The sequence below is a fragment of the Callionymus lyra genome, chromosome 11 (assembly GCF_982586985.1).
Source record: "Callionymus lyra chromosome 11, fCalLyr1.hap1.1, whole genome shotgun sequence".
Taxonomy (NCBI): domain Eukaryota; kingdom Metazoa; phylum Chordata; class Actinopteri; order Syngnathiformes; family Callionymidae; genus Callionymus; species Callionymus lyra.
The window spans coordinates 25,257,518-25,278,538 of NC_141828.1; the positions used below are offsets into that span (position 1 = coordinate 25,257,518).

At 38.1% G+C, this 21,021-nt stretch overlaps 1 protein-coding gene across 1 annotated transcript in view; it reads right to left on the bottom strand.

The window, feature by feature from the left end:
* Nucleotides 1-18,442, bottom strand: part of ptpn20 (protein tyrosine phosphatase non-receptor type 20) — a 31,134-nt gene extending 12,692 nt beyond the window's left edge. Inside the window, exons 1-30 of the mRNA XM_087802722.1 lie at nt 18,295-18,442; nt 18,072-18,235; nt 16,834-16,899; nt 16,593-16,772; nt 16,452-16,527; nt 14,536-14,616; nt 14,400-14,469; nt 14,134-14,287; nt 12,270-12,338; nt 11,966-12,140; nt 10,424-10,559; nt 9,963-10,101; nt 9,743-9,895; nt 8,804-8,989; nt 8,574-8,736; nt 7,418-7,676; nt 6,861-6,940; nt 6,709-6,786; nt 6,541-6,648; nt 6,166-6,282; nt 5,357-5,565; nt 5,193-5,294; nt 5,033-5,126; nt 4,083-4,168; nt 3,799-3,970; nt 3,378-3,589; nt 2,336-2,434; nt 1,761-2,275; nt 846-1,362; nt 509-679 (exon numbers count right to left, since the gene is read on the bottom strand). Coding sequence (XP_087658848.1) covers nt 509-679; nt 846-1,362; nt 1,761-2,275; nt 2,336-2,434; nt 3,378-3,589; nt 3,799-3,970; nt 4,083-4,168; nt 5,033-5,126; nt 5,193-5,294; nt 5,357-5,565; nt 6,166-6,282; nt 6,541-6,648; nt 6,709-6,786; nt 6,861-6,940; nt 7,418-7,676; nt 8,574-8,736; nt 8,804-8,989; nt 9,743-9,895; nt 9,963-10,101; nt 10,424-10,559; nt 11,966-12,140; nt 12,270-12,338; nt 14,134-14,287; nt 14,400-14,469; nt 14,536-14,616; nt 16,452-16,527; nt 16,593-16,772; nt 16,834-16,899; nt 18,072-18,235; nt 18,295-18,418 — 4,755 coding nt within the window. The 5' untranslated portion in view covers nt 18,419-18,442. The remainder of the gene's footprint in view (nt 1-508; nt 680-845; nt 1,363-1,760; nt 2,276-2,335; nt 2,435-3,377; nt 3,590-3,798; nt 3,971-4,082; nt 4,169-5,032; nt 5,127-5,192; nt 5,295-5,356; nt 5,566-6,165; nt 6,283-6,540; nt 6,649-6,708; nt 6,787-6,860; nt 6,941-7,417; nt 7,677-8,573; nt 8,737-8,803; nt 8,990-9,742; nt 9,896-9,962; nt 10,102-10,423; nt 10,560-11,965; nt 12,141-12,269; nt 12,339-14,133; nt 14,288-14,399; nt 14,470-14,535; nt 14,617-16,451; nt 16,528-16,592; nt 16,773-16,833; nt 16,900-18,071; nt 18,236-18,294) is intronic.
* Between the last annotated feature and the right edge of the window lie 2,579 nt (nt 18,443-21,021).

Consider the following 21,021-nt stretch of genomic DNA (forward strand, 5'->3'; position numbering starts at 1 on the left):
ATCAACTTTAAACAAACAATTGTCAACTATAATCAAACTATTTTCAACTATAAACAAACAATTGTCAACTATAATCAAACTATTTTCAACTATAAACAAACAATTGTCAACTTTAATCAAACAATTGTCAACTATAATCAAACTATTGTCAACTATAAACAAACACTTTTCAACTATAATAAAACTATTTCAACCGTAATCAAACTATTTTCAACTATAATCAAACAAATGTCAACTGTAAACAAACAACTGTAAACAATTTTCAACTGTAATCAATTTTCAAAAATAATTTCCTCTGTATAAAATAAAAACAATTATGTAAAACGTTGAAATGAAATTAAAGAGGATCAAATAACCTTTTTTTTCCAACTTAACACATATTTTTTATTTGACTTAATCTGTCTTCTGGATCGACTGACCATCACAGCAGTCCTAGAACATAATGTTTACTTCCTGGTCATTGTAGTTTTGTGATGGTAAGTCATCATGACATCATGCTCTTGTGTACCGTGACGAGCCGGTCTCCTGCTCTCAGGCGTCCGTCTGCCTTCGCCGGATTGTCCAGTATCTCCTGGATGTAGTAGCAGTTGTCCAGCTTGCTGCGGGTGATGGTGAACCCAAAGCTGCCACTCCTGGACTTGGTTAGAAACACGGTCAACTCAAACTCCTTCACCAGGCCCTGAGGGACACACAGGAAGCATCACTTAGATGTGACCTTGACCCCAACACATTGACCTCCAACCTTCTTCTGGTTGTGTCTATTTATCCAAGTTTGTCTGCAGCCACTTGTTAATAAAGTTTTAAGGTGCAGCCTGATTGTTGGAACCAATCATCAACGCATGTACCTTTCTCCTGCTCTCCTCCTCGTCCTCATCCTCGTCCTCGTCCTTGAACTCCCTCACGTTCTTCTCCTGCTCCTCTCTTGCCTGGACGTGGGAGGCTACAGGCAATATTTTGGCAGGGAGTGTCGGAGCAGGAGGGGAGGAGATTACGTGGGCAGTGATTGGGGTCACAGATGGGGCAGTGGGTAAGTTGGCCCTGCTGTTCTTAGATTTGTACTGGACCGGACCCGTCCCCTGTTGGACTGGGTGGTGCTTGACCTTGGGGGGCTGCGTGGTGAGAGGCTGAGCCGGGTGTGTGAGCGTGCAGGTGGTCAGGGTGTCGGCGGAGAGGCTGGGAGACGGGAGAGGAGTCGTCGGGTTGCTCAGGAGGGTGAGGTTGGACGAGGGAGGTCCGAGAGGAAGGCTGTGAGAAGGTTCCAGGGTGGAGCTGATGGTTAAATACTCTTCATCCGCCATGATGGTCAGCCCGTTTCCAACCAGGCAGTAGGTCACGCTGCCATCTGCCTCTTCTCTGATGCCACTGTGGTGGAAAACATTCACTTTAAAAGATCATTCGATTTCATTTTGACCTCGATAAATGTGTTTTTCACAAGGAGACAACATATTTTCAAGTTGCGGTAAAACAGAATGTATATTTTGAGAACTGTAAAATATGAGAAAATATGAGTGGGAAATGATCTATTAATTCTTGGGGCCTTGATAAGTAATCCTACAGAGCCTAGAGGGTTATACTATGGAGCTTCACAAAGTAATACTTGGCAGCCTTGTGAAGTAATAGTAAGGAGCCAATAGTAGTAATACTACATAACCTCACAGAGTGATACTACACGTTAGATGGTGAATCTTAACATTCCTTATAATAATCCCACCATTATTCTTCCATAAAGCACTGCAACAGTTGGAAGAACAGTTGAATACCTGGTGTAGGATGCGTTGGATCCGGTCTTCTGACAGACGTCCATGAACATCACAGAGGAGCTGGTAGCGAGCGCCTCCTTCTTGTCCTCCTCCTTCTTCGGTGCTGGTGCTGGACAAGGCTCCTCCTTCACGGCCGTGGGTCTGAACACCAGCTGATTTGGTGGACCGTCAGAGGACGGGGAGGCAGGCGAGCTGGGCGAGACTGGCGAGGGCGGTGATGGAGGTGAGGTCGGGGAGGTCGGGGAAGGAGGTGACCGAGGAGGAGATGGAAAAGTCTGGTTGATTGTAGGGTTCGTTTGGTCCAAACTTTCTCCTCCATTGAGACTCTCTCGGCTCTCGGGAAGCACCAACTCTGAAGGGGGCTCCGGAGTTTCCTCTTGTCTGAGCTCCTCCTCCTGGTCAGCAACTTGCGTCAGGGTCGGTATGTCGTACTTGAACCTGAGGAGTTCACTGTAGTCCTCGCCCAGTCGGATGTCCAGAGACCTGGATCGTCCTCCTCGGATCGGGGCAGGACTCTTCAAGAGATGTTGTCACTCCAAGTCTATCATCTGACACGTGGAGATGATTCTACTCACCAGCGTGTTGTCGTCAGCCTCCACGAGCTCTCCTGGCCCTGGGCGGCAGATCACCAGATGGACTTCAGCAGGAGCTCCACGCAGCAGAAACAAAACCCTCTAAAGATAAAAAAAAAAAACATTTTATTTTGCGGAGCTTCAGTCAACAGCAGCGCTGAAAGACGGCACAGCTATCGTGCCCTTGACAGAGGCAGTGGATTAGAGGGATTAGTGGGCCACTAATGTTGCTGGCCTCTTAGAAAAGAGCAGCGTCACCAGTCAAGCACCATCAGCGTCTGACATTAGCATCGGCGGCTACTACGTTCTTCACCTCAATACCCCAGAAAATACAACTCATTGACTATTTTGTCTTAGGTTTGACTAGTTGTGGTGAGTATTAACAAGAATCTGACGATATGTACCGCGATACAGGGTCAACGATATGATATATTGTCATATATTGCGATAAAGTTGGACGAGGATATATTTGTAGTATTGTCAAGTACTTGACTCTGGTGTTGCAGAATTTACAGACCACATGACTCTTGACTAAGTCGTAACTGCTTTCATTTGTTTTGAAACCAAAATATGTCGAAACATCAGCTTTAAAAGCTGCAGGAGTCCACTGTATCCTCTCGTCCTCAGTCAGCGCCAGGATCTCACAGGATTTTACTGCTCCTTCACCTGTGGAGGACGTAATAACTGCTGCCATCTAGAGGCAACAGAGCGATAGGTAGGATATTTGAGCCTCAAGGAATAAATTAATGGGTGATGAAGAAGTTGTCAATAATTAGGCGGGACCGTTTTTTGCAAAGGTGGATTTTGAACCAACGAGAAGAAATTCAGTTTTGCCATAGTTGTGTTTGAGGAAGTTAGAGGAGAAACCAAGAGTTGTTTCTTGCAGGTTGTCACACCGAGAGCTGGGAGGGAGGCTGGAGGTGGGTTATGATGAAGGTACAACTGGGTGTCGTCTGCATAACGATGGAACATGATTTCGGATGGTGTCCGAATTACCATCTGGATCCACAAATAACTTCCGTTGTGCTAAACGTTCTATTCTCACCTGGTAGGAGAGATCCCTGAGAGGCTCTCTGTTGACGGACAAGATGACGTCGCCCACGCGCAGAAGACCACTCTCGTGGGCCGGCTGACCCGGGAACAGGCGCTTGATGCGGACCACGCTGCCTCTCTCCTGCGCGCCGTTGAGCTTGGAGATGTAGAAACTGAATCCCAGGCCTGACAAGCTCTTCTTCAGCACCACCTGGTGGGTGTTTTCTACAGGAAGAGGGTCGGACACATCTTTAAACGAGGGACTGTCCCTTTAATTCATGTCATGTAGAAAACAGTGTTCCTGGGATGATGATTCTGACAGCGACCACAGCGTTGCTGTCAGACGACTCACACTCCTCCGGGCCATGTGTGTGTGTGTGTGTGAGTCCATCATGTGTGTGTGCGATGATTCAGTGTGTATCTTCTCCTCTCACCATCAGTCACAAAGCTGTAGTCCTTGACTCGACCACTCAAGGTCGTCTGCGCGGAGTCTTCTGTCCTCAGGCCGGGTGTGTGTGTGGTACTGACGAGCAGGGCGGGCAGGGGGGAGTCTGATCGGGGCTCCAGGACGATGGAGGGTTCTCGGTCCAGCAGCAGGTTCACCACCTGCAGCAACATGCTAACCATTAGCCGGACATTGATGAGACGTTTTCAGATGAACGTGTGTCAATCATTCAGAGTGACAGGAGGAGAGCATGAGCACTCGTGGTCAGTTTACCTCCCCCGTGCGCTTTAGACACTCGACAGCTTGTTGGTGAGTCACGCCCCTCAGGTTGGAACCGTCAACCTCCAGCAGTCTGTCACCTGTCACACACACACACACACACACACACCTCATCAACAATGTGTGTTTGACTCACACATCAACATGAATCAGTTTCATTCATCTAAGCGTTACATATTTTTTCAACATGATGTGGCAGAAACAAATGTGTCTATCCTTTCATTCATCTATTCGTCCATCATCTATCCTTCTATCCATCCATATATTTGTCTATCCAAATATACATCCATCTATCTTTCCATCCATCCATCCATCCATCCATCCATCCATCCATCCATCTATCCATCCATCTATCTATCCGTCAATATGTTCATCCGTCTGTACTTCCATCCATCCATCCATCCATCCATCCATCCATCCATCCATCCATCCATCCATCCATCCATCCATCCATCCATCCATCCATCCATCCATCCATCCATCCATCCATCCATCCATCCATCCATCCATCCATCCATCCATCCATCCATCCATCCATCCATCCATCCATCCATCCATCCATCCATCCATCCATCCATCCATCCATCCATCCATCCATCCATCCATCCTATATCTCTATGCATCTATCCATCTGTCAGACAGTCGAATAGTTTTTTTGAACATGGTCAGTTTTTAATAGAAAACATGTTTTTGGAAGTCAGATGATGCAAAGTTAGTTTGTTAAAAAAGTTAATTTTTTAAATGAATGAATAAAATCATACATTAATTAATTTCTAATATTCTTTGCTGCTGAAATTTGTCTTCAATACAGTGAATTTTATTTGTTATTGTTTAATATAAATAAAATAAATGTTTTTTGTAGAATGTCTAATGTATAAGGTTGAAAAGTTTACCAAAGGTAAGACTCAAATTCATCCTTTAATTTTGATGGTCAAATACTTTACCTGTCATAATGCGTCCGTCCTGCTCAGCAGCGCCCCCTGGAACCAAACTCTTGATGTAGATTCCTCCGTACCGTACGTTAGTGTTGACTCCTCCCTTCAAAAGAAAAAGCGAGAAGTTTCACTTCTGCCTGATGATTGCAACAAAATGAAAGTGACTGACAGCAACACTGAGGCCCAGACTTCTGTGGGTCTTCCTCAGCTCCACCATGAATCTCTCCCCAGTTTTCAGACTCAAAATCGAAGGTGACCTTGAACAAACGTCCTGCAACATAAGAGTAACTGTAACATCACAGCTCAACCTCCCGTCTCCACTCGTCTGCCGACCTGTGCGTCGTGTATTCGTACGACTGGAATGTGAAGCCGTCTGCTCTGTTTGGGCGTAGCCATGCTGGAGAGCGAGATGGCTTCTTCAAGTTCCTCCACCGCCGGACGGTACTCCGACCCACTGAGGGTCGTCTGAGATCCAAAACCCTTCTCTAGAGCCAGACCTAGTGTGCTCTGGCTCAGGGAATGACTTCTGTCCCTCAAAGACTCTGTAGAGCGGAGATGGAGAAGTTTGCTGATGACAACATATGATCATGAAGTACTGAAGCATTTTTAAATATTTTTCTTTATAATTGAATTCAATTGTTTCTTTAAAAAAAAAGTACATTTATTTATTAAATGAAAAACTGAATTAAATTGGTTAATTAATAATTTAATTCAAACATTCTAAAATGTTCTTAATGTATTACATTTTATTACACATACAGTTTGATATTCTTGTTCCAATAATTAAAAAACAATTCCTGTTTAAATTCAAAATAGAAATGGTGGCACTTTTACAATAACATTTTATTATGAATGTAAAAGGCTACTGATTGAAAATATTGAACTTAGTTAATTTATTTTTGAGTTCATGGAATTTGAAGATTAAATTCTATGTGTTACAAAAAATGATTTAGAAAATATTCACATTTTTGTTATGTATTATTATAAATAAAATTGGACCCTTTAATCTACAATTAATTGGATTCAATTATTTAGAAAGAAATTTAGAAACGACAATTTTAAAATGTTAAGTGTCAACATTTTAAATGATGAATTTAATAATATTCCGATGTCACTCATATACGTTGATAGTGAAGACTTACGCTTTGGTTGCGAGACGATGAGTTCTATTTCGTCCGGGCTGTTCTGCAGGATGGCTGCGGCGTCGCTGAAGGTCACGCCCTCTAAGCTGATCTTGTTCAGAGAGATGAGTCGCCCCCCTGCAAAAAAACAACAACTTTTAATCACAACTATTCTTTTAACGCTTGGGTTATCTCAGGTTCAAGGTGACCCGAAGGGCTGAAAACCTATGCGTTTGTGGTATCCCTTGTGTTGTCTCTGGGTCAAGGTTAACCAGCTCCCTGTCTTTCATAAATACATATGCAGTGGTGGAGGTGTCCACCTTGTTTTTGGGCATTGGGGTCAACTTCACCCTGAGATAATAAAAGGGTTAAAAACTTGTGTCAAGGGCTGCATACCAGGTTTGATCCGTCCATCTTTGCCCGCCGGCCCGTCAGGCACAATGGAAGCTATGAAGATCCCGAGGTCCAGTTTTCCTGTGTTGTCCTCTCCAACGATCACGAAGCCTGGAACAGGAAGTGGACGTTTAGATGATCACCAGTGTTAGATTTACACTCGACGCTCACCAAAGCCCAGTTTTGGATCCTTCTTGATGTTGACACAGATGATCTCTCGCTCTGGTGGAGTTCTTGTCGGAGTGTCCACTGTGAACATCCCAGAATGTATCAAATACGTTTTAAAACTTAAGAATGTATATCTTTTGAGGAAGTGAAATCACCTCTTATGGAGGACGAAGCATCAGAGTCCTGCTTCTGAAGGGAGACACTAGACGTCATCCTGGGCATCATATCTGGAGTACTACAGACAAAAACACAAAAGTTTTATCATTGAATGAATTGTTTGAATAGTCAGATCCATAATTTGTACTTTAAAGGGTTTCTAAAAAGTTTTTCTTTACACAGTTTGATATTGTAATTCCAATAATTTTCCAATTAAATATTTTATAATTCATCGATTTTTAAATTTAATAGTATCACCAGATAATACCAAAAGAGTAACGAGCGCCTTGATTAAACTTTCAGCCAATCATGTGACGCGCAGACCATCACATGTCGACGTAGAAGCATTGACTTGCAATTCATCATGGTGGATTCCAATTATTTAACCATTTTTTATTGAATTTAGAAAGCTACAAAAATAATGATTTACTGGAATTAGAAAATCAAATATTGCTTTAAGATACACCATTTCAATAAACAATGTAAAGTTTCAACATTTGAAATGTTAAATTCAACATTCAATATTTTGATTTCATTTATCTACTTCCATCATTACCTCCAATATGGCCTTTCTTTGACTTCTCCAGCGTCTCTTGCTTCAGAGTGAGCCTCCTTCTCTCTCATCTCTCTGCTCATCTCTCTCCTCAGCTCCCTCTGCTGGCGGAGTCGTGCCTCCATCTTTGCGGTGATGTCCTCGCAGGACTTGGAGATGGAGTCCTTCCGACCGGGCGACAAGCCGATGTGGTTCAACATTCCCTCGGAGCAGGAGATCCTCTTCAGGTCCAGGTTGTGCTGATACACGGACAGGTTGTCTTCTGAAGATAAGAGAAGCACCATTAACTCAGATCACCTTTTTTTTTCTTGAGATGTCACTAAAATTACACTCAAGACAAAATAAAAAAAACACTCTTTAAAAAAAAAAGAAGGTGTGCTTATTGTTTTAAAGTTAAAACTAAATGTCAAGTAAACTTTTTCTATAATTCATTGTTGATCTTGGAAAGTTTCAATGAATGTGTTAAGATTTGATTTGTTTTGGTGACTTTGTTGTTATTTGATTGTTTTGAAAGGTAAGTGAAAGTTCTCTCTAGTTACAGGTGACAGTTTAAAACGTGTTAATTGTGATGTCGACTAAGAACATTATAGTTTAATTTGTCAGACCTTCCTTTCATTGGGGGTTATTTTAGCTTCAGAAGAATAGAAAGTAGGGGTGTAAGAAAACATCAATACACTTGAATATATTTTTTCACGATACCCTATCGCCTTAAAATTAACAAGTAACACGCAAATATTTCATTTTTATTTTGTAATTATACTTATAAATAGATGGCAGGAGTCATTATGTCCTATGCAACTAAGGGAACAAGGATATGTAGCGAATCACTTCAATGACTGAGGACGAGAGGATACAGTCGACTCCAGCAGCTTGTAAAGCTAATGTTTGGACCTGTTTTTGCAGTTATGACTTCGTCAAGAGTCATGTGGTCTGTAAATTCTGCAACACCAGAGTCAAGTACTCAGCAATACTACAAATATATTCTTGTTTTTATTCAGTATCACAATATATCGTATTGTTGGCTCTGTATCGATTACGTACCGCCAGATTCTTGCCAATACACACACCTACTATCAACAGTCTAGACAACCATCTGGCCACATAAATGATTCATAAGTTTGAACCACATGACAGTGTTGATCTCTCAGTGAAGCGTCACCTGGCATCATGCTGTGGTTGAGTTGTCGTGATGTCATCTCGCTGTGGAACTTGTGCTGGGCGGAGCAGAGGCCCAGCAGGTACTGGGCTATCTTGGAGCTCTCCGTCACGAAGCCGTGCTTCTTCCCGCTCGGCCCGCCACACTCGATGATGAGTTTACGTCGCTGCCGCACGAAAGCAGAACGTCAACAAGTTGGACAAAATGTTGACACAGACAAATATGGATGTTACCCCGGTGGATATGGAGTCCGTCTCTCGCCACAGGAAGCGCCTGGTGACCGCCCGGATGTGGTTCTTCATCTCGTAGACTATGACTCCTTTGGCACAGATTCCTAAAACCAGCTCTCCCACCACCGGCCTCTTCTCCCTCCCGACACGATGGAACATCACTCCGTACTCTGGCAGCTGCTGTGTTATCTGGTGAGACGAACAAACTGGTCTCAACCATCCATCCATTGTCTACCGCTTATAAGTAGTATTGTGTGATTATAGTAGAAAATGGTTTGATTATAATTGGAAATTGTTTGTTTATAGTTTATAATAGTTAGATTTCAGTTAAAATAATTTGATTTTAGTGGCAAACTGTTTTCTTGTAGAAGAAAATTGTTTGATTATAGTTAAAAATGGTTTGATTATAGTTGACAATTGTTTGATTAAAGTAGAAAATTGTTTGATTAAAGTTGAAAATTGTTTGATTATAGTTGAAAATTGTTTGATTATAGTTGACAATTGTTTGATTAAAGTTGAAAATTGTTTGATTATAGTTGAAAATTGTTTGATTATAGTTGAAAATTGTTTGATTAAAGTTGAAAATTGTTTGATTATAGTTGAAAATTGTTTGATTATAGTTGACAATTGTTTGATTATAGTTGAAAATTGTTTGATTATAGTTGAAAATTGTTTGATTATAGTTGACAATTGTTTGATTAAAGTTGAAAATTGTTTGATTATAGTTGAAAATTGTTTGATTACATTTGAAAATTGTTAGATTATAGTTGAAAATTGTTTGAACTTAAGTGAACGATTAAAACAAAACAAACATAATTTTGTCTCAAGGCGACTGTTCAAAAACGTACAGATGTACTTAAATTGATGTAAAAGACAAGATTAGATTGAAACAAATAATTCATCAACAAAAATGTTTTGACAGCTCCATGAGTCCACGTGTACCTTCAGATACTCTATTTCCGCCTCCTCTGGAAGCATCTGGGAATGACTTGCATGTAGTCTTGGCAACTCTTCTTTCACGTTGGGCAAGGCCAGTTTCTCCAGCATCCTCTTGGACACGTAGTGCTCTGGTTGGTAGTAATTCTTACCGTATAACTGGAATAAAAACACAAAATGCTGCTGTACAATACTGACACGACAACGGAGGGATGGTCATGAGTACCTCAGACAGGTAATCTCCAAACTCCGCCTGGAGCGCGAGAGCCGCTAGAAACAAACCCGTCTCCTCGTTGCAGTAAAGTCTGTCTTCCAGAGTATCTCGACGCATCTGTAAGTAGTACTGGTGTCGCGTGAGTTTGTGTCTGCAACAGAAAGAGTTCCTCACTGTGGGGCCCAACAACTTCAGTCTACAACTTCATCCTTCCTCCCAGCCGGTCAAAGCGGCAGGCCGTCAACAATGAGTCGGGTTCCGCTCGAGGTTTCTGCCTTCTAAAAGGAAGTTTTTTCTCGCCATTGCTCACTGTACAGTGTTTTGTTTCTTGCTCTTTGTTGAATTGCTGGGATCTATTTTTCCTTAATCAACTGTAGTCTTATTTCAACTGTATAGTGTCTTGAGATAACTTTGTTATGATAAAACACTTTAAATAAAATTGAATTGAATTGAAATTGAAATTGAATACTTACAGAATAAACGAGATGTCATCGACAAAGAACTTGACACGAAGAAAAACCAAAAAATTTATCATCTGCCCTTTTTTCCAACTGTCAGGAGCGACTTTGGATATTTTTGTTTCATGTTCCAAAAAGAAATATTCATCATCTGGAAATTTAAAAAGAAAGAGAAGTTATGTGTTGATCATGCCATTTTCAAACAACAATTTAGTTGTAATTATTTACAAAAATAATCTATGATTTCCTAAAGTACTGGTCGTAAAATATAAAATATTTTCTTAACGGATATTTTAGGCAAGCAATGCAGCGAAACAGCTTGTAGTACTGATCCGTGCAAAAACACAATAGAACAACACAATGCAGTACAAATATACAACGACTACGACTGACCGTACACAGTCACAAAGCCAATGTTCAAGGTCACATTTGACTGCTGACAAATGTTTGGACGCTCTTGTTTTGACCATGAAAGATGGTGCACATGATGTTTAAAAAACATTTAAAGAGATCCTTTTTTTGTTAATTCTTCTCATGCCTAATATATGCGTTAATCCAAGAGCTTGTATTTGAAAATATAAAAAACAGAAAGACCAGTGCATCACCTAATCAGTTATGAATCAGCTGTTTTGATTGACAGCTGGCCAAACCACTGAAATATTCTAGTATTACGGTTCAAAGGGCGGAGTTTATGACAAAAAGAAGTTTGAACCGATCGGGGTGGCTGGTCCAATCAGCTGCTCCACACACATGGTTTTTTGTGACCGTGTGGTGTCAATAAAGTTGTAAATGTACTTATACTATCAGATTAAAATAGTGAAGTCAAAGGTCTACACACAAAAATGTTGTTTGACAAGAATAACTTTAGTTTGCTCTTTAGGCTGAGAGATTATTTTTGTATCGTGCTTTCTGGAATAATTTTTGTTTAAAAGTTTGTTGGAAAACTTCCCAACAAGCAACTTTTGTCATTTTAAAAGTATAGAATAAAACATTTGATGTGAAAAATAAACATTATTTTGTGTAAATATATAAGTGCCATTACAACTTTGAATGGTTGCCTTGGAATCCTCCATGATGAATGATGCGCCAGTGCTTCTACGTGGTCACATGATCGTCTGCACATCACATGATTGCCTTAAAGTTTGTTACTTAGTAACTTAGTTAGTTCGTTTTTCTAGTATCTTCTGGTGATTTATTTTAACGACATTTCTATACTTAATTTAAAATACAACAAATTTAAAAAATACTGAATTTAGAACATTCATTTTTGAATAATTGGTATATCAAACTACACGTGTAGAAAGGACATATTTTTTTTATAATATTATGTTTTTTAAATTAAAGTTAATAATAATAAGAGACTTTTTAAGTTTCAACATTTGAAATTTTGATTTCCATCATTCAATGTACTGAGGCACTTATATATACTTCCATGAGCATAGTTTACTTTCTTGTATTTTTTAATTTATTGCCACTTGAATACTTTTATGGTTGTGTCCGTTTAACTTCCTGCAACAGGTGTGAAGAAAGTCAAGTGTGTTCTCTCAGGTGTCTTACCATCTAGAAAGGCAAGACCAAAGTAGAAGTGCTCCACTAAGTTAGCGTGAGCCACCACCATGTCAAACACGTCTCTGGCTTTGGACTTTATGTCACAGCGAACCACCACATATTGTCCGTTGGGCATCACAACAGTCACTTCTCTCTGAGACGAACATGAGCGGCCCTTTCTGGACTGAGATGGAAACACACACACACAAAGTGACACACACACACACAGACCGACACAGAGATTGAAGGTACAGTAGAGTGCACATGCAGACAGTAACGTGCAGCTAGAACAACACATCGTTCACGTATTTACCACGATGGATCCTGGAAGCTCCAGAACGATCTGATCTTCTGATATCCGGACGAATTCTGGGCCTAAAGACTGAAAAAACATAAAGAATCAACAATTGTTTGACTTGAAAATGATTTGATTACATTTGAAAATGAGTTATTAAAGTTAAAAATTGTTTGACTTAAGTTGAAAATTGTTTGACTTAAGTTTAAATTGTTTGATTACAATAGAACATGGTTTGATTATAGTTGAAAATTGTTTAATCAAAGTTAAAAAATTGTTTGACTTAAGTTAATAATTGTTTGATTACAGTTTAAAATTGTTTGACTTAAGTTGAAATTGTTTGATTACAATATTTTTTTTTTTGATTTACAATAGAATCATTTTTGATTACAGTTGAAAATTGTTTGATTATAGTTGAAAATTGTTTGACTTAAGTTGAAAATTGTTTGATTACAATAGAAAATTGTTTGATTATAGTTGAAAATTGTTTGATTACAGTTGAAAATTGTTTGATTACAGTGGAGAATTGTTTGGCTTAAGTTTAAATTGTTTGACTTAAGTTGAAATTGTTTGATTACAATAGAATTTATTTTTATTTACAATAGAATCATTTTTGATTACAGTTGAAAATAGTTTGATTATAGTTGAAAATTGTTTGACTTAAGTTGAAATTGTTTGATTACAATAGAAAATTGTTTGATTATAGTGGAGAATTGTTTGACTTAAGTTGAAATTGTTTGACTTAAGTTGAAATTGTTTGATTACAATAGAAAATTGTTTGATTACAATAGAAAATTGTTTGATTATAGTTGAAAATTGTTTGACTTAAGTTGAAAATTGTTTGATTATAGTTGAAAATTGTTTGACTTAAGTTGAAAATTGTTTGATTACAATAGAAAATTGTTTGATTACAGTTGAAAATTGTTTGATTATAGTTGAAAATTGTTTGATTATAGTTGAAGATTGTTTGACTTAAGTTGAAAATTGTTTGATTACAATAGAAAATTGTTTGATTACAGTTGAAAATTGTTTGATTATAGTTGAAAATTGTTTGATTATAGTGGAGAATTGTTTGACTTAAGTTGAAAATAGTTTGACTTAAGTTTAAATTGTTTGACTTAAGTTGAAATTGTTTGATTACAATAGAAAATTGTTTGATTATAGTTGAAAATTGTTTGATTATAGTGGAGAATTGTTTGACTTAAGTTTAAATTGTTTGACTTAAGTTGAAATTGTTTGATTACAATAGAAAATTGTTTGATTACAATAGAAAATTGTTTGATTATAGTGGAGAATTGTTTGACTTAAGTTTAAATTGTTTGATTATAGTTGAAAATTGTTTGACTTAAGTTGAAAATTGTTTGATTACAATAGAAAATTGTTTGATTATAGTTGAAAATTGTTTGACTTAAGTTGAAAATTGTTTGATTATAGTTGAAAATTGTTTGACTTAAGTTGAAAATTGTTTGATTACAATAGAAAATTGTTTGATTACAGTTGAAAATAGTTTGATTATAGTTGAAAATTGTTTGATTATAGTGGAGAATTGTTTGACTTAAGTTGAAAATAGTTTGACTTAAGTTTAAATTGTTTGAATTAAGTTGAAATTGTTTGATTACAATAGAAAATTGTTTGATTATAGTTGAAAATTGTTTGATTATAGTGGAGAATTGTTTGACTTAAGTTGAAAATTGTTTGACTTAAGTTTAAATTGTTTGACTTAAGTTGAAATTGTTTGATTACAATAGAAAAGTGTTTGATTACAATAGAAAATTGTTTGATTATAGTTGAAAATTGTTTGATTATAGTTGAAAATTGTTTAATCAAAGTTGAAAATTGCTTGACTTAAGTTAAAAAATTGTTTGATTATGATTTGGCTCACCTTGGCTTTCTTCTGACTCAGACTGAGCGAGGACTCGCTGAAGGTGATGGAAGGACTATGCGACCTGCCCGGAGTTTTTGGGGACATCTCATGTTGGGGGCTCCGACCCAGCCAGCTGCAGGTACTGTCCCGGTGACGAGCCCCTCTCGGAAGTCTGAGGGGGCGAGAGACCATTATGTAACGGATAATGTCGCGTCCTCGCGATGGATGGTCAGGTTTTGTTGACGCGTGCAGAAGCAGATCTGAGGTGTAAATATATCACACACCTCTCCAGAGAAGACTGGTACAAAGGTGAACTTCGTGGTCGGTGTTTCCATGACCTCTGAGGTAGACTCCCTGCAAACATAGGACATGATGGTGCGGATAAGATCATCCTCCATTAGATCCGGTCTCCTTGCGTACCTGACTTGGAGTCAGAGTCGGTCGAGTATCTCCGTCCTTCCCCAAAACTGTCATTGAAGTCGGAAAATAGACCTCGCTTCCCTGTCAGCGGCAGACAGAAGAACACGGATGACATGAAGGTTAGATTCCCGTCCAACAAAGAGGTTACGATGCTTGGACAGAAGGAACGCAAGCGCAGAGTCTTAGTCTGGAGTATCTGCCTTCAGTATCCGATTATTGGCTGTGGCAAACACTTAATCCTGGACTTGCTTTGGATTAAGAATTTAATCCCGTTGACCTGGCAGTGGACGAACAATGACTGAAAATGTAGATTAGGGCAATTTTATTCTGCTTCGGTGTAAAACAGGGGTCAAAAAACTTTATAATGTTAAAGGTCAACTAATGTGTTGATTTAAGTGTGTCTTAAATAGATGTTGGACTCTATTGTATCATCAGTATATGTCTGTTTGTACAAAACTCTCTTTTCATTGAAATATTTACATTAGAACATTTTCTAGAGATTAAATCTTTTACCATAACCGCACCCACTCTGCTGTAATTGGTCAAGCTTTGAGGTTTGTCACCGTGCGTCATCAATCACAGAAGTATCCACCTCCAAGGGACTCGTTGTATAAACAAAGCGGATGTGATTACAGCTGGCTGTAGGGGGGGGGGAAGCCATTATTACTTCATAATGGACTCTGCTCTTATAATCTCTCGTAACCTCTCGTTCGCCCAGATTTCAGACGGGAAGAATTTTCTAAAGTAATAAATTCAAAACATGGTCACGATTCAGGACTGACTGCGTCTTGGAGAGGAAGACTTCAACTTTTGAAACTTGACATGAGAGTTGGATTTTTAAAAAAAATTGATTATGAGCCATTTAGGACCTTTTTCCCCCCAAAAAACGAGAAGAGAAGCAAATATTGGCAATGTCTGAATTCTATGAAGCTAAAATATAGTATCGGTCTTATTGAATCATTGAAATTGGGTAGATTAACTCTTTAGTTTCCAGAAACAATTTCAATACACCAAGAAAATAATTGATTTGAAGTGAGGGAATTAATTATACTCTAATTAATTACTAATTAATAACTAATTCAAAAAGAAAATAAACAAAGTGTATTTTTTTATTTCTCCAAATTGTCACACACATGAGTGAAGAGTGTTGTTGAGTGAAGAAAAACACTCCCATTTTGATAATTTCCTAATGTATCATTATGACAAGATTTTTTTAAAACAACATTATTCTCCATGTTATCCTTCATCACAATTTAGTTTCCCCATCATATGAATAAGGCCTTCTTTTATTTAGTTTAAAATAATAATACATTTATACTACAGACCCCTGGAAAACTCTTCCATCTATCAGGAATGGATGGATTTAAAAGTAACCACTTGAGGTAAAATACAAATAAAACCCAATCAAAAATTCAGATTGTTATTCAATAAATGTAATAATATTTTAAAATGTATATGGAATCTCCTTATATCTCAAACAGAAAAAATAAACACTAAAAAGATAAGCTACAATACATTAAAAAAAACACAAAATTAATATGGACAAGCTTTAAAAATGGCTTCAGAACAATATAAATATGTGAAACATATATTGAAGATTGTTGTTTTAGTGTTTTGTTAATACACACATAAAATGACATTTGATTTGTGAGTCGTTATACGATAATAAATTGCCACCTGAGTTTTAGTTAAAAGTTGTTCAAAAAGGCTCTAGTTTATATTATCGTTATAAATGTCTTCACAGATTTGTAGTAATTTCATGTCTAACTAGTTCATCTTCAGCCTAATATGGGCATGTCTAGCTGGGAGGAGACCTCGGGGCAGACCCAGGACATGTTTAACTAGTACAATACAAATCACATCAAAATATTCACCCTTTGAAGCTGTGAATGCAGACGAACTGTAGAAGTTCTCACCATGAAGTCTCTCTCGGATCATCTGGCTCCGCCCACTCAGATGAACGCCACTGTCCGGAGGAGGGTCCTGGTCCATCTGGAGGAGTGACATCGTCACCGCTCATGGTCGTGACGCTGGGTTTCCGTCTCGTTGGGACTCACCGATTCGTGGAACACTTCCTCCACCAGGTGTCGGATGACGTTGGCAGGCGGCGGCAGGATGGAGTTCTTCTGGTGAGACTCGCAGGCCTCCAGGATGGAGGTGAGGTTGGCCCGGCGGTGGGACAGGTCCTCGCACATGCTGAGCAGCAGACTGTTGAGACGGTCGCTCAGCTGCACAGGCTGAGACGCAGCAGGAGGTCATAAGAAAACCTGAAAACCTCGCGGAGAAAACGTCACTGACCTGATTCTGAGGTAGATGAAAATCCACTGACCAGTAGAGAGTCATGCCCAGTGAGTACACCAGCATCTGAAGTAGTACAAATATACAGTGTTAATGCAGAGCTTAGAGTTATGAGTACATTTTAATTAACTATTTATTTACAAATATTTAACTGAATTTATTTGATTTAATTTACTTCAAGTCTCTTGAAGTATATTCAAATTCACTCATATGTCACAGTAGAATGACTTCATTTCTGCTCAATGTTTAGTGAATTTTCTGAAACTTGCTGTCCAATAATAAATACAAACTTCATGTTGATAGATAAAGGGATTAAAAGAGTTATTATTTTATGATCACAAACAAGTTACATTAAATAATTAAGATTTTGAAAAATATAAAAGTAGGTAATTGTATTTATAGAAAATGAAAAAAAAAAAAAATTAACTGAATATTTCTTTCATTAAGGCTCCTGGATTATATTTAAATTCACTTGTACTGTTTTAGTGGAAAGTCTTAAATTGATCTCAACGTTTTTGTTATGCTTTTGAATCTCAATTACAAACTTCATTTCAAGGTCAAGGTAATTTACAAGAATCTAAATTTGCCAAACCCCTCCTCAATAACTCTCTAATACCGAAGAATACTTAAAATAATAATAGAATAATATAATTATGATACAGAGGAAAAATAAATACAATACAATATAAAACATTCCACTGAACAAAAGGCATGAAAGAACATTAATGCACTCTTGTTAATATTAGCACCCTATTGATAGTTTGGTATTATATATACTTGTTATATATTTGTTTTATTAGCAATTGTCGATTTATTTTTGTCATTTTTTAAAATGTTTTACTTATTTTATGTACCTTATAATATAACAGTTATTTTGCCCCAGAGTTTCACCTTATCATACCATTTTTTCCGAGTTAATATTGATGTTAAAACCCGACATATAATAAAGTTTAATTTAAAAAGTAAATAAAACATATTATTGTTCAATAGTTCTCAAGTATGGAATATCAGGAGGGCAATAATTCGTGATTAAATAAAGAATAAAACACGGAAATAAATTATGAAGTATCGAGATTAATTTGTTTTAAACAGAAAAACTTATATAATTGTATTTATTTTTATTTGTATCGTAACGTATGATTCACGTAGGTTCCCATTTTGGTCAGTAGGTGGCGGTGTATTTCAAATGACATGACAAATAGACCTGCAACCACTCATCCTGTGGTGCGTTCACTGACCCTCTCTACGGCAGCTTTGGTGACGCTGGCGCGACCGTGGAGCATCTCGGGAGCCGTGAAGGTGGACACGTCATCCGCGTGACCGCAGCTCTTGAACGCCGAGGTCCCGGTGGCAGAGAGCAGCAGCGAGGAGGGACTGATGACGCTGCACATGTTGTTGTGGCCTGAGAGAAGAAGAAGGAGTGTGAGGACCAGAGACATGTTTACCTGGACAGAAGCTCACCTTTGTAGTAAACATCCAGCAGAGACTCCGCAGTCACCAGCAGCAGGGACCACACCTCCTCCTCCAGCAGGGGGCCCCCTCGAGCTTCCAGAACTTCAGCTAATGTAACGAAGGTGCTGCTCATCCTGCACTCATTCCTGACATGCACCTGAGGACACAAATACATGACTTTATTCTGCAATCATCAAGATGAATCACAAACACTGATCTTTCCAAACAATAATAAAATAAAGTCATTAAACCAATTTTGACAATTTAAACTCAGTAATAGTCTTATTGACAACATTTAGTTGCATGTTGCCCCTACTTCTTATAATATCCTATTAAGCCTGACTTTATTGTTTCCTTCTCAGAGTATATATAACAATAACAACACAACAGGAGTTCCAGAAAATTAAGGAAAAGCCTGAACAAATAGAAACGTCTTAAGATGTTTCTTGAAGGAGTCAGTAGATCCATCAAGCGCAAAGAGAGAGGAAGATCATTCCAAAGCTTACAGTTTTTTCTTGCCCTTTAAAGTATATACTTTATTGAATATTGTTTTGATTGTTTAAGCGCTTTGTGACCCTGGTCTGGAAAAGAGCTATATAAATAAAAATGACTTACTTACTTACTTACAAACATATTAACTCACAAATAAAAGAAAGAGATTCAAAGAGTAAATATTCAAAGATGACAAACGAGAAAAATAATGTGTAAAAATATATATTATAGTCTTCTTAAATGTATTACAAAATAATATAAACATTAATAAAGATAAAACTAAGTAAAGAAAATGAATGTTATTTGTCACAGGAAAAGACATGAATAAGCTTTAGAAACGGTTTCAAAACGTTATTAAAATGTTTGGTGTTAAAGTAGAATAAAATACATTTATAAATCTATAAATGTCTATTTCATTTTAGTTGAAAATCATAAATTAAGGCTGTCATTTATGTGTTCAGGTCATTCTGTTGCAGTTTATTGAATTTTCTGATAAAATAATGTAAATAACATATGATTTGTAGGTCATTATAAGATTATAAATCACTACTTGATCTTAGTTGAAAGTTTTTAATAAAGCCTGCAATTCCATGTCCAGTATAAACGTCATCATTGAATTAGTATCATGTTAAACTACTTCATGTTCTGGGCATCTCCTGCTGGGAGGAGACCTCGGGCTAGACCTAGGGCAGGGACCCCCTGTCCTAGGTCTTCACTGGAAATAGTCTGTTACCAGGAATCTGACTAGATTAGTCTGCTGCCTCCTCAACTGCCCGTCCAGGACCTAATAGGCTTTCTGCTGACCCCGGGCCCTCCCTCCATGTTGTCCATGAAACTATTCATTTACAACACAACCGACACACAAGTGTTCGTCTTCATGGTTTGTGTTGTGGACACTGATGCTAAACATATGTCTCACTGAAGTGACTTTAGATTTAAGTTGTAAAAGTTTTTTTTTTTATCATCTACAGTCACATGAACAACATCAGAGTAAGGCAGTAAAGAACATGCAATAAAAGCCCTTTTGTTGTCAGAGCTATTGTTGTAAGAACTTAAGTGGTTATTATCAAGTATTATCAGCTCTTAAATTCAATGTTTATGAGCTTCTTTTATTCTTATTTTTATATTTTAACCTTAAAAAAGAGAAAAGTTGAAGAACAGGAGCTGCTCTGGTCATCTCTACATGACTGCGACTTGTAAATATTTCTCTCACAACCACAACAACCACTCACTCTCCCAGTGACTCAATTACTTTAGACCTGATTAAATCCTTCCCTTAAACTCATCTTATCCTCAGATTACAACACCGCCATCGTTGCCTCGAAGGTTCTCTTACAAACACCGGGCTGTTAAATAAAGCAGGGGTGACCAACCCATGGTCCGGGGGCTGGTACCAGTCCGTGAGAAATGTATTACAAGGCCACACAGAGAAAAAATAGAGTTTAGAGTTTTGTCTGTTCTATTGCTTATTACTGTCTGAAAGATATTTCGCTTTGAAAAGATGGTCTTTTGTCTAGAGAAACCTTTGCCTGTGACTCTTGCAGTTTATTAAATAAAACAAACCTGTAAACTCTATATGATTTGTTTTTTACTGTTTTTATCTGAAGGTTGGTCCGTAATTATAATTCTGACATTAAACCCGGTCAGAGGTGAGACAAACATTGAGGACCCCTGCACTAAATGAGCCTCTCACACACACATACACAGAAACACAAATACACATGCACACACACAAACTCCAGAGGTGCAGATAACACTGTGAGATATAAGTATATAGTTGTGTTACATTGTCTAAACTGGTGAGCTGCTGCAGTTCATTGATGGAAACACTCATCTAAAAATAATCATTTAAAACAAACCTTTGTATAATAGTTGATGTCTTAAGATATTTATAACAAAGTTAAATTGAATCCTTATGGTTTATTGAAATTATAGGTGTTTCATAAGTTATAATCTATTTCACAAACATGTATGTTTAACACGTGTGTAAATGTTTTTCTCCTGTAACTTTTGGAACATGTTGATCTTTTGGGTCATGACGTCTGGAGGTGCTGAGGACGAGAAGACACGAGCGTGGGTGTGAAACCTGGCTCTAGAGGACACTCGTGGAATTAAGGACAGAACATTCCATCACAGTCAACTTCCAGCAGGAATGAACGTGGAAGTGTGTGTTTAGTAAAGGCCCGGCTGAAGGACCCTCTGGTTCTGGTCCACAGTACAGTGAGTGTGTGTGTGAGAGATGGA